The sequence below is a fragment of the Lissotriton vulgaris genome, chromosome 7, assembly GCF_964263255.1.
Source record: "Lissotriton vulgaris chromosome 7, aLisVul1.2, whole genome shotgun sequence".
Classification (NCBI taxonomy): domain Eukaryota; kingdom Metazoa; phylum Chordata; class Amphibia; order Caudata; family Salamandridae; genus Lissotriton; species Lissotriton vulgaris.
In genome coordinates this window covers 1,380,515,823-1,380,530,165 of record NC_141695.1, presented here as the reverse complement: position 1 = coordinate 1,380,530,165, position 14,343 = coordinate 1,380,515,823, and the positions used below count along the sequence as shown (strand labels likewise).

At 44.8% G+C, this 14,343-nt stretch overlaps 1 protein-coding gene across 2 annotated transcripts in view; it reads right to left on the bottom strand.

Moving 5' to 3' along the window:
- The window catches only part of HIRIP3 (HIRA interacting protein 3), a 135,602-nt gene that overhangs the window by 26,964 nt on the left and 94,295 nt on the right, over nucleotides 1-14,343 (bottom strand). For both annotated transcript variants that reach the window (XM_086932100.1, XM_086932099.1), the window contains 2 exons: nucleotides 7,161-7,338; nucleotides 1,726-1,824 (listed from right to left, as the gene is read on the bottom strand). In XM_086932100.1, coding sequence (XP_086788226.1) covers nucleotides 1,726-1,824; nucleotides 7,161-7,338 — 277 coding nt within the window. The remainder of the gene's footprint in view (nucleotides 1-1,725; nucleotides 1,825-7,160; nucleotides 7,339-14,343) is intronic.

Here is a 14,343-nt window from a genome sequence, read left to right as displayed (position 1 = left end):
CTTCTCGCTTACTAAAAACCTTGACTTCAGAAACGGTTCAACATCCTCTCTTACCTTCATTTGTTGATTTGTTACCCTGTGAAATGGATCCAAAAAAGAAAACCAGTGGAAATTGTCTTTTTCTGACATTTTTCTACTCCAAAGCAGTGCTTGAAATGGAAAAATAGAAATGCAGGTACTCCGTACCAGAGTATCTGTTTGTTTCTGTGAAGTGCCAGTAGTCTCCAATTAAAGGTATTACATTTCTCTTGAGAAGTGCTGGTTTATCTCTCAAAATAAAAAAGTGCTGGTACTCCGTACCGGACAGTACCGGCCCATTTAAAGCACTGTTCTAAAGTGCAGCTGCGGGAATAAAAGTTTACAAATATAAAAAATAACTAAATAAAGCCAGACAGAGTGGTAGCAAAGTGGCAGATTGATTTTATTCACACCCAAACACATTAGCGCCACTCTACTGAGTTTGCAAGTGAAGCGCTACTTTTGTTTACTTGTCTATCTTTGAATAGCGTTGTTTTCCCCCGGGCAGGGGACTAGTGCACCAATCTTGGAGGTACTGCAACACGTTTATTGGAAAACAAAATGTGTACTGCGACTCGGTGTTCAGGGAAGTGGTCTTTTTACCACACTGCTTACGTTCTGTACGGATATAAGCACTGGACATTGAAATAGGTCCATTCCGTGCCCTGTATTCATGGCCTTAACTTTTCAGGCAAAAGCATTCACCGATTTCTGAATAGTGAGTGTAAAAGCGTTAAAGTAACCTTGTTGTTCCTTCTTACATTTCACATGCTTTACTTAATTTTGCATTCCCTATGAGGGTTTGCTTTTTCAAGGATGTTGTTTCATTTTTTTGTAGGCAGCATATTGCTCTTGTCTAGTGCGTAATTTAAATTGAGCCGCACCCAGGTGTTTATAGCGGGGGACAATGGGGTTGTAGGAGACAGCAGTGCAAGTTTCTCGCGGTAGGGCAGTATGGTGTTTAGTGGGGGAGAGGATGCGACACTATGGTCAGAGCTGCCAAATTTGGAACTGGGGAACCTGATTCTGAAGGGTGAATATTGCGAGATATTTGTCCTGTCAGCACTACAGATAAATGGGAGTCGGTGCACACGACACAAGAGGAGGCTGTGGGACTGCAGCCAGGAAGCGAAGGGGGGCAGTGTGGCTGCACCCAGGGAGCAAAGGGGGGCTGTGTGGCTGCATACAGGGAGCAAGGGGGGGGGGGGGCTGTGTGGCTGCACCCAGGGAGCGAAGGGGGGGCTGTGTGGCTGTACCCAGGGAGCGAAGGGGGGGGCTGTGTGGCTGCACCCAGGGAGCGAAGGGAGCTGCATGACTGAAATCAGGGAGCGCAAGGAGCTGCGAGACTGAAAGCAGAGAGTGAAGGGAGCTATGTGAATAAAAACAGGGAGTGGTGAAAGTGGTGCCCTGGCAGGGGTGCTTACATCTGCGCCAGAACATCCCAGCGAGAAATACAGCCCCTTCCCACAAGGTTAGTAGATTGGAGCTGTGCTTCTGTGGCGCTGCAGAAACTTTTTCGTGCCTATTTCATAGTGGCATACTATGCTAAAACCGGTTCCATTGATTTAGGGCTGAAAAAGAATGATTAAGAGTAAAATAAAGTGCTGCAATAATGCAGATAAATTTTCACTTTTGTGCCGCTAAATTTCAATTTTTGGGCACCAAAATTTGCAAATCAAGGGAGTGATATACTGGGGGTCTGCTTACCACTGTTGCTTATGATATTGCTCAGGTCCAGTGAAGCCAGCTCTTCACGTTCCTCCCTCTTCAGTTTTACCACCTTGCACTTTTCTAAGGTTGGGTTACCTGTAAAAGAGTGAGAAAAGCAAGAGAGGTTATGATCTGCCTGGCCTCACTTCCACGTGTTCTCTTGCTGACAAAAATGCCCACCTTACCAGGTTAACCTTGAACTAAATGATCTTGTATACAGAAACTGCCCTATAAAAGCCTCACTCTTTAGCTGGAACTACAATGCAGTGTTGACAGTTCAACTAGAAAGCCAAAAGAAGATGGGTGGTCTAGTGGGTAAGTTGTCACATGCGTGACCAGTTGACCAGAGGTAAAATCTACACTTCTCCCTTAATCAAATTGTGTTCCATGGCAATTAGGTCAACCTCTTCACAGAAATCTGGGGCAATCAGAAAAATCATCACATCTATATAAAAAAAAAACAAGAAACAAAAACGTAAATTATATCCTAGAAGAGGGTAGGCCAGGGGTTTGAGAAAAAGCTAAATTTATTACCTTCGTCATAACAATGTGAAAAACCCAAGTAATACATATTTCGTTCAAACTGTTTTGCGTTAAATATGCTGTTTGAGATTTGCTTTCAAACATACCTCCTCAATGCCCCCAACTCCTGTGGCTCTCCTTCCCCTCTCTTATTTTTAGGTCTCGCCTGAGCCAGCACATGCGCTAACCTGGCGAGACATTTAGTGAGTGGGCTTTAGAAATGCGACCACAAGCTTTTGCTTGTAGCCTAATGCTTGCGGTTACGTGCGCGTGCACAGCCGCCATATGGCTTTCCTCACGGCTTGCTCTCCCAAGCGCCTCGCTCCGCCCCACCCCCACCACAGAGCGCGTCTCTGGCTCTCATCGGAATCTCTCCGATCTACACCAGAGCCAGGGCCAGGGCCTGAATGCCTGCGCTCAGCGCACCCCATGCTCCGACATCTGCTCTGGCTCCCCGTTGCATGGCCACCCGCCAAGGCCCCTAATCCAACTGCAGGGTCTCAAGACCCCTCCCCCTCTCTTAGCAAAAAAAAGCTTGTTACAGGCAGGACTGACTTAGTCAGCAGAACCTGTTCTGATGAGCTACTGCCTGTGTGTGATGAGCCACCCAGCCTGCTCGTGGGCATCTGACTAGTTCCAGCAGCATAAAGGTGGAAATAGTGCCCGCCGTAGAGTAAATCTGTTCTATGGAATTGTGAGCTCACTTAAGTCGGTGTTTTCCCTGACTTTGGTTGCAAATTTATTGTGTTTGTTTTGCCTCCACTTATTTCAGAATAAAAAGTTCGATAATTTTTTAAACATTAATAACATTTCTCTGCATAAAGTTGACTGCAGTGAAACCTAATCAATTCACTCATGCAGCCATTGATCTACTCGTTGACTTTCCACCATTCATCCACTTGCCCTTCCACAATACCGTACACACACACTCAGTGGTCCATGAAGAGGCACTTTTATTTACAAACCACATCTATTGGCTTAGCTAATGCTTTACACCTCTAGTTACACATTAAGGTAGCCATCCAAACGCTGCAAGCTCTTTTGTCTGACTTGATTGGCCTACGATTTTGAAGCCTGCTACAACAAGCACTTGCGACTCCCTCCAGGGACATCTTTCAAGGAGGACTCAGGTGCTTCAGTTGGGACCTTGAAAGTACTGATTGCAACTTTTTCAAAACTTTAAGGAAAATGCAAATGTGAATAACAATGCTTCTTTCAAACAGTGAAACTTACTGGCTTTGCCAGTGTTGTTCTTCTGTCTGTTAGGTAGTGTACTTCCACCTCTATTTGGATGCACACTGTACTACTAAAAATGTGAAATCAGCGTGGAGTCGCCTGGCATCACAGGGGAGCGAGGACAGAAAAAAGCATCTGAAAAATGATTCAGAGACAAAAGGAAGGAACGTTTTTTCTGCAGCATCCATTTTTCAGATGCTTTTTCCTGTGCTCGCTCCCTAGTGCTGGCAGACAAACAAGCATTGGCAAATCTGGCAGCTGAGACATTCCTATGATTTGCTTCCATTCAATTCTCAGTTCATGCAAATGTCAAACCTGTTGGTTTTGTCAGTGCTTGTTTGATCTTCCATTCTACTGTTCATCTGCTCTTTGGTCAGGTTCATAATGCTTAATGCCTGGGCGTAAAGCGTGCATTAGGTCTGGTGAAGCCACTGAAAGCTTGAGTTCGATGCCTTGTTCTGACTCAGCTCGTGCTCCCACTGGAACCTTTATCACAAAACCGAGCCGAGCCTTAATGTGACCCGATTGTTTTAGAAGCCCCTTCCCCGCTATCCTGCAGCAGAGGTGCTGCGCTGAGATCTTTTCACAGATGGGCAAATGTGAAGACCAGCACGAGTGCTGTAAAGTGCATCTTATGCTAGTGAGGGTTTCAGTGCACTGGAAATCCGACGAGTGTCCTCCTTGAGCACCTTCATTGCACTACAGAGGGTCTGGAGTCTTTGAACACCTACCCCCGGGGAGCGCCTTGAAATGCAGCAGTGCAAGGTGTGTGTGCGCTGTACAAAATCTCTTTTACACAGGCTGTATTACATGTTCTATTAGAATATAATGGTGCTCTATTTAACTCCTAGTGATCTCTTTTATATTGACGATGTTTTGGTTGTAGTTTATTGCCATATGAATATAAAAAAATACGTTTTTTAATAAAGGAGGAGATTTTTTCTTCAAAAAACGGGACTTATAGTTTGGTATGAATGGTTGTAACAATATCAGTTGGTGATCGGACAAATTAATTAACGCAAGGGGACAAGAAAAGTTTGGCTCCTCTATCTATAACAACACTCTTCTTTTTTTTTTTGCAGAGTTCTATATAGTGCAAACTTGACCGGAATTGGGTATCAGAGCGCTTTACATAGCACAAATTACTTTACATGAGGACACACATTCATTGTTGTTAGGCATTTTTGTTAGACTTTGACCTCCTAAAACAGCTACATAAGTCAAGTGACTTCCCTCTAGGTCCTTTAGTGGCGGTGTTGTCATGCCGGTGTGGGGTGTGCATGAATGTTTCTAATTTCATATTTAGAAGCTATCACTCCTAATAATTGCCACTCAATGCAATGATATAATCGAATGTATTAAAGTGGGATGCTTATGCATTTAAATGAAACCCAGTTTGTTTTTGAAGAATCGTTATCATATTTGCAGAGGACTTTGTTGCAGGAGCTACGTGTCACATATGTTGATGGCTCGCGTGCAGCTCTGGCTCTTTAAACCATCCAAGCTTCCACCGTGTTCAGTGGTACCGAGTGTTTTTTTGGCTAACCTTCAGATGATTGTCGTGTGTGGCCAGCAGAAGCTGTAGGAACTGGTTTCTGTAACACGATCTATTGAGCTGATACCATTTGTGGGTGAATTGTGTGGACACCAGGGTAAAGATGACAGTTGTAAAATCTACGTGGGACAGAGTAAGCCCTGCTCTGCATTATAATTTGGACTCAAGGTTTTATGGTGTGTTTTTGTTTACTTTTCTGTCTGAATTTATCCATATTTATTTCTTGCTAATTTTATCTCTATTTACCCAAATTTTGGTTTTAGCAAAAAAACGTTAGCTGAAACTAGTGTATTTCCACATTTATATAACAGATAATTGTACACTCATGCTTGAATGCCTGACAGGTTTCAAAGATCTGAAAATCGCCAGATGCTAAATCAAATGCACTTACAGGAAAACATACACATTTTAGTATCAACCTTCTGCATATGAACTGCAGTTAAAGCCGCTTAAAAAAAATCCTTTCTTTATTTTAACCCCCTTGCCTGTCAATCCACATAGCTATTCGCTTGCCAGCCATGACTGACAGCAGGTAGAATCAGTCAAAAAAACAACACAATTTCTGTTTTTAGCCACGTTAAAAAAAAATATACAAACAGGAAAATAAATGGGTTTCTATCTGTATTTTTCTGTTAAAATTGTCAAAATCAGAAAACAGAGAACCTTAATTATAATAAGCTGCACGCCAGAAGAGGTTAACTCATCATATAAGTGACTAAGAGCTGGACGCTATGACACTCACAGAGGAGTTGCAGTATTATTACACACATTACTGGGGGGCATTTACTCCGTATAATGCATTGCTCCAGCCATTTCGGAATTCTTGCTTTCTTGTTCTTTCTGATGAGGGAAACTGATTGCAGAAAAAATTTATCCACATACACAATTCAGCTCCCGATATTAACAGAAAGCAACGCCAGGCATACTTCGCCCTCCTTTCTTGTGTTCCCTTATCCTCATCCCGCCAAGGTATTTCATGGCCACCCTATCCCAGATACCCTCCTCCCAAAGTGTACTGTCGATACCACGTATCGTTATGACCGGACCCTCATCGCTGACTCCATGTCACCTCCCCAAGTCAAATAACAACAAACAAAGCCACCTGTCGTGTGTCCTCCTCGCTGCACCCTCAATCACCGATTCAAACCTTGCGCCACACCTGCCAAGCCAGCGGAAGTGATCATAGCCAATCACAGAGCGAACCGAATCAGCAACCAATCTAAGCAGCGGGTACCTCAACCGCCACGGCCACTGGCGGACATTATGGAACAGGTTCCCGAAACATTCCAAGGATTTAGAGGCTAGGTGTTTACTTCAGGCCGCGGGATGGAGGTAGCGGGGTGCTTTCGGAGTAGGCACAATTATTTTTTTAGCTGTACTCCAGCAGAGCACGGGCTCAGCTGCTGCTCGCTCATTTCCTTGGCGGTGGCTGCCTCCTCCTCCCCCTGCTTGTAAATTGAAGGCCGCATGCCTTTTAACAGAACAGTTCACAACAGATAAAACAAGCATTGGCATAGCCAATAGTTCCCGCTTTTGGGACCTTATAAGTATTTACTTTCGCAGCACAATATCCTTGGTGCAACAACATCAGCTGTTGCATGGCTAAACCTTGTACCTTATAAGTGTTTAGCCATGCAACAGTTGATGTTGCACCAAGGATATTGTGCAGCATAACTAAATACTTATAAGGTCCCAAAAGCGAGACCTATTGGCTATGCCAATGCTTGTTTCGTTAGTTGTCAGGAGGGTGCATTTCCTACCTTTCATAACAGCGATGTGATGCTCTCCTACTGGTCATTATTTCCCTCCAATTACTGCTGAGTTGTGCTCCAACCTCTCATTAGTCCCCAGATGACCAAGCACTCAGAGAGTAGGTGATGAGGCTGTAAACAAGTATTTCTATTCAGAATGTTAATCCAATAAGTCTTGTCTTGACCAATGTTTAAAAAAAAAGCTCGATTACCACATTTTTGCACAATACCACTTTGCTAGTACAGATGGGAAAAATGATAAGGGAGACTAGAGATCAAGGAATAACAGGATACATTATTTAAAAAATGTTGAATTGCCTTAAGTGCCCAACAAACAAAATAAAATGTTACTCTTTTAAACACCTCACCTTTCACTCCAAGGTCCTCCAGTTCTTGTTTCAGTACAGCAACCTTGGACTTCACTGAGCGGTGCCCTTCAAAGAGCTTTTTGTAGTTCTTCCGCACTCCACAGGCATTGATATATCGCTTTAAGCGTTTAATGGAGGGGTGGTCATCTCCGGAGGGCTGTTCCCTCTCAGATGTCTTCTGCAGAGAGGAGGAAAATGTAGTCATTACCTGAGTGTTAAGCATACTTTCAGTGAAGAACAGTGTCCAATTAGTTATGCTTGGCACTATGTTGCGTATCTTTAACGCACAAAGTGCCAGGACACCAATCCAAAGACCGTGCTGGGGCTTCCTCTAACACAGAGAGACGTGCTAATGGAGTATTCAAACCCTAGTTTTATTCCCTATAAAGTAAAAGGCACTCTCCCATTAAAGTGGTAAGCTTCGTCATCGGGCCCCACCTCACTTTGGTTCCCAATGCTCTGCATGGTAGGCTGTACCTGGAGCTCTTTAGAGATGTGCATGACCCGGTCAGCAACGTGCTTGAGACCTCATCCTCCAAAGCTCAAAACAAGTTACTGTTCACAGACTATATCCCAAATGGCAAGTAAGAAGCCTATACACTAACTGTGGTTAACAAAACAGCATACGGTTTATAACCTTCCAGACTCCATTGCTCGAAGGCTGCATTTTCTGGTAATGATAGTATTAACAAATAGGACTCGTTATTCATACAGAATCATGCTTGGGAACTTGCATTAAAAAAAAATCTGTAGTTTCAAAACCTGTATTTCACAGGGATGCAGTTTAGATCCATGAAGTATTTTAGGTAATACGAGGCTTTGACATAATTCCCATGAATCCTGGATTTTATCCAATAGAATTTCCTTTTCCTCAACTACAATCTTTAATAGCGACCATACATGTAGTTCAGCCCCAAATCCCACTACTCAGCTTGACAATTTAATTGACCTCTTCCGCTTGAAAGATAAACTAAATATGACAGTTCCTATTACAATCATGGCCCTTTGTTTGGTGCATTCTGCAGATAAAATCTTGAAAATACCACAGACAGAACAAACTTACCACAGCAAAATGCTTTTTTTTTTTTTTAAATTGTACCTTGTGGAAAGGATACATAATTTTCTTCACTGGTTTTATTGCAAACAAACAAAAAGAACAGTCCAGAATGCAACAGAATGTTTTCCAAAAACATTTTTCTGTTGCAAAATTGTGCCTTTTTCTTGAAAATTGCATCAAAATAAATATGCAGTACACAAGATTCACATTGGGTAGCTTGTATTATGGCCCAATATTTGTGGTCTCTTGGCTTAGGTGACATTTACAAACCCCTCAGCTTCTTGTTAAAAGAAGCCCTCAATGGTATTAAAAAACAACTAAACACACACAAGAAATATTCCCTAAAAACTATAGATGAAAGGAGGTTACGGTTGAATGTTTATAACAACTTTGCCATAAAAACATATGAAATTCCCTAGTCAAGTTTTAGCATTAACTGTGTGTTCTAACTTCACCATACCAAGTGAGTCTCATCTTTCAGCCCTGTCATTACTTGATAAAGTATATCTTTTATAAGAGTCTGAAAGTTTCCATGATGGTGTCTTCACATTATTTAGTGACACTGGTGAGAGTTATAAAAAGATGGCTGCATAGGGCGATAATAATTGGAGTACTGCTATATGATGGGAGAGGTGCACATTTATGTTGGTAGACGTGTGTGTGTGACTGTGTGTCTGTTTTGATTTATTATGCTTGCTGTGTTTATTTTATTGATTTTATATAATCAAACAACAGAGGGCTAATACCACTAAATTGGAGCCTACTCACATTACATACAGCGCAAACCATAAATAAATAAATAACTGGCAATAGAAATTCTGGGCGAAGGCTTTTTTTTTTAACCTTTCCATAGATTTTTCTACTCATTTACTTTGCACTGACTGTTGAAGGTAGTTGTTTAACTGCATTTCATATGAATTTAAATTTGTATATTTTTATTGAGATCTTTGCATATGTGTAGATGTTCCCGAGATTATATTTAACACCTTCGGTGCTCATGACGACTCCCGGCCGTCATGAGTCACAGTAGACGTGTGCCCGTCAGAACGTTGCTGCTCCACCCATGCGCAATTAATTCCCCGCCTGTGGGGAGAATTAATCAGTGGGCGGAGTTGGATTAGTTACTTACCTGTAATCCTAGTTCTCTTCCAGGGGTATCCCCATCAAAGTCATAAGCATTAGAATATTCCCGCCCATGCGCGGGACCCCGGAAACAATATATTATATGTGCCCCACATATACATATACATATATATAAATATATATAAAAATAAGCAATTGCAGCCAAATAAAACAGTAGAGCTGGAATATGCTGTGAAGAATTTCCACCATACATGTGTATTAGCATTAGAAACATGAGAAACAACACCAATGCTTGTTTAGAAACTGTTTTAATGCTTAGAAAGCAGTAGAAATTCTTATAACACACTGTAAGCATATACAGCTCCCAGGCTGCATTGCAAATACCCAGTCTAAAAAGACTGAAAAGCTAACCCTGTAGCTGCATGTACCAAAACTGACGCTGTGCCTTTAAGGCACATCTGCCCCTAGCTTCCCATCATGCCTCAGGGGTTACAGTTAGGTCAGTTGTTCTTTTCGGAGACTGAAAACCAAATCATGGTAATAACAGGTTAAAACATCTCCTACTTAATAAACAAAGTCCTTTGCCCGGGGAGGCGGGAGGGTTGCTTATGACTTTGATGAGGATACCCCTGGAAGAGAACTAGGATTACAGGTAAGTAACTAATCCTTCTCTTCCAGGGGATCCTCATCAATAGTCATAAGCATTAGAATAGAGTAGCGAGCCTCACCTCATCCCTGCGGGCAAAGGAATCAACAGGTAACATTCACATTCGTAGGCCCAAAAGTAGGCCTTATTCTACCCAAATAGGTTTCTCAAGGAGGCTTGCCCTACTTGAGAATCCGCTCTGGAATCAGACTCTAGGCAATAATGCCTTGTAAAGGTATGGACTGATTTCCATGTCGCAGCCTTGCAAATTTCTGACATGGGAATGTCATGTAAAAATGCTGTTGTGGCTGCCTTCCCTCTAGTGGAATGAGCTTTGGGTGATTGTAACAAAGGTTTGCCAGCCAGTTGGTATGCTAGTTTGATACATGAGACAATCCATCTGGAGATGGACCTTTTGGCTGCTGCAAACCCGGTTCTCATTGAACCATAATTGACAAAGAGTTGGTCTGTCTTTCTGGTGCCCTTCGTTCTTTCTAGGTAAAACTTTAGCACCCGTTTAAGATCTAACGAGTGCAACGACCTCTCAGCTGGGGTCGATGGGTTAGGAAAGAACGAAGGAAGGGTAATCGTTTGGTTTATATGAAAATCCGATACCACTTTTGGAAGGAAAGACGGGTGAGCCCTCATTACCACTCTGTTGTGGTGAAACACAGTGTAAGGTTCCTTGGTGCAGAGTGCTTGAATCTCGCTAACCCTGCAAGCAGAGGTTATTGCCACCAAGAAGGCCGCCTTCCAAGTGAGATGCTGCAAGGAGGCCTTGTGTATAGGTTCAAACGGTGCAGACATCAGCCTGGAGAGAATCAGGTTCAACTCCCAGGGAGGAGAAGGATTTCTCACAGGGGGATAGACCTTCTTCAATCCCTGAAGGAAATCCTTAACCACTGGGACCTGAAAAAACGACGTTTGTGTAGGTGATTTTCTGCACGCTACTATGGCAGATGGGTGAACCCTGATAGAAGCGTATTTCAACCCTGATGTCGCTAAGTAAAGGAGGTATGGGAGGACTACCTCTTCTTGTCCTTTGGTGGGATCAAAGCCATGGTCCTTACAGCAAATGAAAAATCTCTTCCACTTGAACGCATAAGACGCCCTTGTGGAAGGCCTCTTTGCCTCTCTTAAAATATTCATACATTCTGGAGGCAGATTTAAGTGTCCGTATTGCAAGACCTCAGGAGCCATGCAGTCAGGTTCAGTGACGGGAGGTTGGGATGCAGGATCCTCCCGTTCATTTTGCTCAACAGGTCTGGCCTGCATGGCAGACGTCTGTGTGGACACAGCGACAGATGTAATAGGTCTGGATACCACCATTGTCGCGGCCAATCCGGAGCAACTAGGATCATGTCCATGCTTGATCTGATGAGCTTTGCCACCACCTTCGGAATCAGTGCCAGAGGAGGAAACGCATAGGCGAACATTCCTGTCCACTCCAGCAGGAGAGCGTTCCCTCTTGTCCATGGTCGGTGGAACCTGGACGCGAAGGCGTGGCATTTGGCGTTTTCGTCGTCCGCGAATAAATCTATGTCTGGACGGCCCCAGCAATGGAAGAGTTCTTCGACTACTTCGTCGTTTAGCACCCAGTTTGGCTGATCTTCGAAGTGCCTGCTGAGTGCGTCTGCCTTTGTGTTTAGCTCGCCTGGAAGGTGTACTGCCACCACCGACAGTCCCCGAGCCAGAAGCCAGTGCCATATTGTCTGGGCCTCCTGAGACAGAGGGCGAGACCGGGTTCCTCCCTGCTTGTTCAGATAGAACATAGTTGTAGTGTTGTCCGTCTGAACCAAGATTTTGTCCGTTGTGATTGCTGGAAAGAACGCTTTGAGCGCCAGATGAACTGCTCGAAGTTCCAGCATGTTGATGTGGTAGGTCTGAAGGTTGGTCGACCAGCGACCCTGAATCTGAAGATGACCCTTGTGAGCACCCCAACCTTCCAGAGATGCGTCCGTTACCACAGACATCGAAGGAAGAGGCTGCTGAAAAGGGACTCCCTGCAAGACATTCCGAGGGCGAGTCCACCACTGTATTGAGGTCAGTGCTGCTTGAGATAGGATGATTCGATCCTCCCAATCTCCTGTCGCTTGGTCCCACTGATCTTCCACAGACTCTTGTAGAGGACGCATCCTCAACCTGGCGTTTGGAATTAGGAAGATGCAGGACGCCATGGAGCCCAGTAGAGACGCTACTTCTCGCACCTTTGGACGAGGAAACTGAAGTAACTTTCTGCATTTCTGCCCCATGGAAGATAGTCTCTCCTGCGAAGGAAACGCTCTTCCTAAATTTGTGTATAGAACTGCTCCCAGATAGTGGATGTTTTGTGTGGGATGCAGGACTGACTTTTCTGTGTTCACGTGGAGCCCAAGCCTGTGTAGTTGTTGAAGACACAGACGACAGTCTTTGGTGGCTTGTTGAGGGGACGGACTCTTCAGGAGCCAGTCGTCTAGATATGGGTACACAAAAAGACCTTTTTTGTGTAGACATGCCGCTACCACTGCCATGCACTTGGTGAACACCCTTGGTGCGGATTTTAGACCGAACGGAAGTACTTTGTACTGGTAATGCTTGTTCCCTACCAGAAACCTCAAGTACTTCCGATGACCTGGTGTTATAGGAATGTGGAAGTACGCGTCCTGTAAATCCACCGAACACATCCAATCTCCACTTTGTAGATGAGGACATATCTGATGAAGTGCCAGCATGCGAAACTTCTCTTTGACCACCACCTTGTTGAGGGTCCGAAGATCTAAAATCGGTCTGAACTTGTCCTCTTGGTCTCTTTTGGGGACTAGAAAATACCTTGAGTACACTCCTCTCCCCCTTTGGGGTGGGGGTACCTCTTCGATTGCGTTTTTCTTTAAGAGGACGCTCACCTCCCTTTTGAGGAGGTTTAGATGGTACGAGCGAGTCTTTTTTGGAGGAATCGGTTGTGGTCTCTTCCGGAAACGTAGCGCATATCCATTGCGCAGTATATTCAGCACCCACTGATCTTTTGTGATGCTGACCCACTCTGCCAGGTGTTGCGAAGCACTTCCTCCCACTGGAGTGGGTAACGGCGCCAGAGGAAGCCACTGCTCAGGCTTTGCCTCCTCTAGGCGTGGCAGAGGACTGATGATGTCTGCCTCTGCCCGATTTTCCTCCTCTGTATTGTGTCTTCCCTTGTGGCTTGTTCTGAGACCATTGAGGGGTTTGAACCCTCTGTTGGCCTCCCCGGTTCTTGTTGGTCTTGAAGCGTCGCTTGAACGGCTCTTTCTTCTTTTCCAGACCAACCGCCTTCACCGTGTCCAATTCGGTTTTCATGCGGGTCATTTCTTGATCGGCATGTTCCCCAAAGAGTGAAGATCCTGAGAAGGGCAGATTAAGGATGCGTTGCTGGGCATCTGGTTTGAGACCAGTTAAACGCAACCAAGAAGATCTTCTCGCGCAAACCCCATGTGAGTAGGCATGTCCTGCTAGAAGGGCGTTATCTGCGGATGAACTGATCATTTGGTTTGCCACCAAACAGCCCTCCGTCACTGTTTCCTCAAAGTCCTTCTGGTCCTCCTTGGGCAATTTCTCTTTGAATCGTTCCATGGAGTCCCACAGAGCTCTATCGTACCTGCCGAGAAGTGCTGAGGCACTAGAGACTTTCAGGGATGAAGCTGCTGTGCTGCACACTCTGCGTCCCCAAGAATCTTGGGTCTTGCTGTCCTTGTCAGGAGGAACTGAAGAAGAAGGAGCGACTGCGTGATTCTTCCTAGCTGAGGCTACGATAACTGAGTCCGCCGCAGGCTCCCCTTTAACAAAGATTGGATCCGAGTCGGCCGGCCTATACTTTTTCTGGATACGTGCCGGTACCGCCCTGATCGCTGCTGGCGTGAGGAAAACCTCCTTGATTGGGTCCATTATCCCTGGAACCAATGGGAGCAAAGGCCGTGAATATGATTTGTGACGAAGGGTCTCAAAAATCACAGTAGTGGAAACTTCTGGAACAGCCATTTCTATTTGAAGTTTTTGAGCGCCCCTTTGAAGAACGTCCAGATATGTGTTGACGTCGTCAAGCGGGGAAGCTCTGGAGCGAGGGCTGTCTGCCAGCGTTGGGGAGTAATCCCCTTTAGAAGATCTCAAAGAAGATGAGGAGGAGGATGATGGTGTTCTCCTTCTCTTGTGGTGAGATTTTTCCTTCCTCACTGGCGATCTTCTCGGTCGGTCTTCCCTTCGAGGAGAACGTGATTCTCTCCGATGCTCCCTTCGTGGAGATCTCGACCTCTCAGTTCGTACCTCCCTTCTCGGTGTTCGAGACCTGGGATGCTCTCTCCGTGGCGATCGGGAGACCCTGGGGGTATGCGACCTTTCCGCTCTCCTCTCCCGAGAGCCTGATCGGTGCCTGATAGGACTCTGTCTGTCTG